The sequence below is a fragment of the Geospiza fortis genome, unplaced genomic scaffold (assembly GCF_000277835.1).
Source record: "Geospiza fortis unplaced genomic scaffold, GeoFor_1.0 scaffold224, whole genome shotgun sequence".
NCBI lineage: Eukaryota > Metazoa > Chordata > Aves > Passeriformes > Thraupidae > Geospiza > Geospiza fortis.
In genome coordinates, this window is record NW_005054448.1 from 415,726 (window position 1) to 419,061 (window position 3,336).

General features: G+C 62.9%; 2 protein-coding genes across 2 annotated transcripts; both read left to right on the plus strand.

Annotated features, from left to right (window-relative positions):
• SLC35E4 (solute carrier family 35 member E4) lies at positions 1–2,130 on the plus strand (the record flags this gene model as incomplete). The annotated part of the gene is made up of 3 exons (XM_031062458.1): positions 1–52; positions 1,308–1,738; positions 2,125–2,130. Coding segments are annotated over 3 exons (489 nt in total), but the record flags the coding sequence as incomplete, so codon positions are not given.
• LOC115948619 lies at positions 1,947–3,336 on the plus strand. The gene has a single exon (XM_031062443.1). The coding sequence runs from the start codon at positions 2,190–2,192 to the stop codon at positions 3,168–3,170; it is 981 nt and encodes a 326-aa protein (XP_030918303.1). The 5' UTR covers positions 1,947–2,189; the 3' UTR covers positions 3,171–3,336.

Here is a 3,336-nt window from a genome sequence, read left to right on the forward strand (position 1 = left end):
GGCTTCCTCCTGGCCGCCACCGTGCTCCGCGCCCTCAAGTCCATCCAGCAGAGTAAGTGCCACCTGTCCCTGTCCTGCATGTCCACCCCTGGGGCGCAGGGGTGCTGGTGTCACCTCGGTGCCACCCCCGGTGCTGGGGGTTCTCCCTGCTCGCCCTGCCACCCTCTGTGCACCCTGGTGTCATCCCAGCCCCAGTGCCACCCCATCCTATCACTGGTGTCACCCTAATCCCTCCTTTGTGCTTTGACACTCCCTGCCCACCCTGGCCACGGTGTCACCCCAACCATGGTGGCACTCTGGCTCCCAGTTTCATCCCAGTCCCAGTGCCACCTGCTGTCCCTGTTGGCCTTGGTGCCACCCTTGTATCACCCCAGAGCCACCCTTGCCCCTCTCCAGGCTGTGTCGTGCTTGTGGCCATGTCCTGAGGTGACATGACTTTAGTTTGTCCGTGGTGACACCATTAGTGTCCCTGTGGTGTCCTTGGGCCATAGGAGGTGGAAGTGCCCTAGCTTGGCTCAGGGACACCCAGCCTGTCCCATCCCTGTGGGCCGCTGGACTCCCTGCGAGTCTCCCCTTCCCAAGGTGGCCATGGTGCCACCTGGGCCATGGTGTCCTGGGCACAGGGCAGTGAGGAGCCAGCTGGAATGGTTCTGGCTGGGAAGGGAGCGTTTCCTCTGGACCCTGTGACTCGGGGCACCATGGGGACAGGCTCTGGCATGGGGCCCTGTGCCCACTCCAAGGGCTCCATGGCTGTAGTGGGGTGCTGTGGCTGTGGCCCCCCAAGGGACACCACTGGTCCTTGTGCCACTGTCCTGTCACCCTTTCACCCCCGGTGGGACATGGACAGTGGCCCTGGGGAGGGTAAGGGCATGTCTGCGTGTGGCAGCCAGCCCTGCTGTGCCTGCTGTCCCCACTGTCCTCGGATGACCTGGAGGAGGGGACATGGGGACAAAAGCTCCAAAACGGGCTGGGAAAGCTGCCCTGTCCAACCCTCCCAACCACAGGCACCCGTGAAAGCAGACACCCTCGGAATCAGGGCATCCCCAGAGTGGGACACCCCTAACAAGGAATCCCAGAAATGAGGGACTCCTGAACAGAGACACATCCAAACCAGGGAACCTCTAAACTGGGCCCTCCCCAAACCAGGGCACCCCTAGCCTGTGGAAGGACCTGCCCCCCTTCATTTTCCCCTTCCCGGTGACGTTTGAGATCTCTTTACTGCCCTGTCTCCCGTGGGTGCTGGGTGTCCCTGCGGCAGGTGGGTGTTCCCGTGGGACGTCCCACTGACCGTGCCCCTGTCCCCCCAGGTGTGCTGCTGCAGGAGGACCGTCTGGACGCGCTGTCCCTGCTGGGCCTGACGTCCCTGCCCAGCTTCGTGCTGCTGTTCGGGGCGGCCGTGGCGCTGGAGCTGGGCCCCTCGTGGCAGGGCGTCCTTCGCCCCGACGCCGCGCTCTGGGGCTGCGTCCTGCTCAGCTGCCTGGGCTCCGTCCTCTACAACCTGGCCACCTCCTGCCTCCTGTCCCTCACGTCTGCCCTCACGCTGCACCTCCTGGGCAGCCTCACCGTGGTGGGCAACCTGCTGCTGTCGTGGCTGCTGTTTGGCACGCGGCTGGGCGCGCTGGGCTACGCCGGCGTGGCACTGACGCTGGTGGGGATGGTGCTGTACCACCAGCCCCGGCTCCTGGCCGCCTGCTGGGGCCTGCGCGGGCTGCGGCGGGCCCCCCGCCCCGCGCGGGGGGTAGGGACCCGCGGGGGTGAGGGGCCGGGAGGGCTCTGGGGGAGCGCTGTGCACGTGTGTGTGCCAGTGAGTGTCACTGTGCACGTGTGTGCCAGGGTGTGTGACTCTTCTGTGCACGTCTGTGTGCCAATGAGTGTCACTGTGCACGTGTGTCCAGGGTGTGTGACTGTGCGCATGTGCGCCAGGGTGTGTGACTGTGTGCCAGGCTATGTGACTCTGTGCAGTGTGTGCCAGGGTGTGTGTGACTGTGTACATGTGTCCAGTGTGTGTGTGACTCTGTGCATGCGTGTGCCACTGTGCATGGCTCTGTGTGCACACACAGCTGCTGAGGTGCACACGTGTCAGTGTGCATGGTTGTGTGCACATGTGTTTTCTGGTGTGCCCAGAAGTGAGTGTACACGCCCTGCTTTGCACAGCACTGTGCACATGGATGTGCTGATGTGCACACGTGATGTGTGCACTGCTGTGTGCACGTGTGTGGAATTGCACACTTGGGTGTGAGTGGGTCTGTCACAGCTCTGTGCTTGTGAGTGTGCACAGGCTCTGCAGGCGTGAGCGTGGCCCTGTGTGGGACATGCGTGTGTTAATGTGTATGACACTGCACACATTGGTGTGCACAGCTCTGTATGCATGTGTTGGTGTGCACATGTTGGTGTACATGCATTGGTGTGCACGTGTTGGTGTGCACAGGCTCTGTGTGCACATGTTGGTGTACATGCATTGGTGTGCACGTGTTGGTGTGCACAGGCTCTGTGTGCAAGCAGGTCTCGTGCTTGTGGGCACGTGTGCATTGCCCCAGGCCGTACACAGGTGTGTGCACAGTGTCTGTGTGGCACACATGTGCTGGTGTGTGCAGGCTGGGCGTGCACAGCTCTGTGTGTGTGTGTGTGTGTGTGCAGGTGTGTGCTGCTGGCAGGTCCCGCTGTGCACTGGCTCTGCACGTGTCCCTGTGTGCACACAGGGCCCAGGGACATGGCTCTGGACACAGCTCTGGATACACAGCTCTGTGCGTCCAGCTGCTGTCCCACCTGGGGAAACAGACAGTCTGTGTGTCTGTGTGTGTGTCTGTGTGTCTGTGTGTGTGTCACTACTGAGCTCTGCTGGCTGGAGGGGCCCCCGGCTCTCTGTGTACACTCAGTTCTCGTGGCCGAACCGAAGGCCCAGGACAGGGCGGGTGTGTCCCCTCTCCTGTCCCCATCCCCACCGTGTCGTGACAATCCCACGGGGCTGCCGGTGGTGCTGCCGATGTTGTCCTTGTCGCCACCACGCCCCTGAGCCCCCACAGCTGTCCCCACCCCTCCCAGCTCGCTGCAGACTGGCATCCGTGGCAGAGATGGTGAGAGCCCAGCCGAGGGCACGGGAGCAGCCTGGACCTGCTGCCATCGCTCCAGGACAGTGGTGGGCTGTGACACGGGACAGTGCTGGGCTGTGACACAGCACACGCTCGCCATGGCAAAGGGACAAGCTGGTGTGTGTGCCTGGCACCACTGCCGGGGCTGTGGTCGCCATTGCCACACTTGTATCTCCACGCCGGGGCCGAAGGACCCAGCTCCGATTGCACTTGTCCCAAAATAAAGCTCTATTTTTGTTGTACTCCA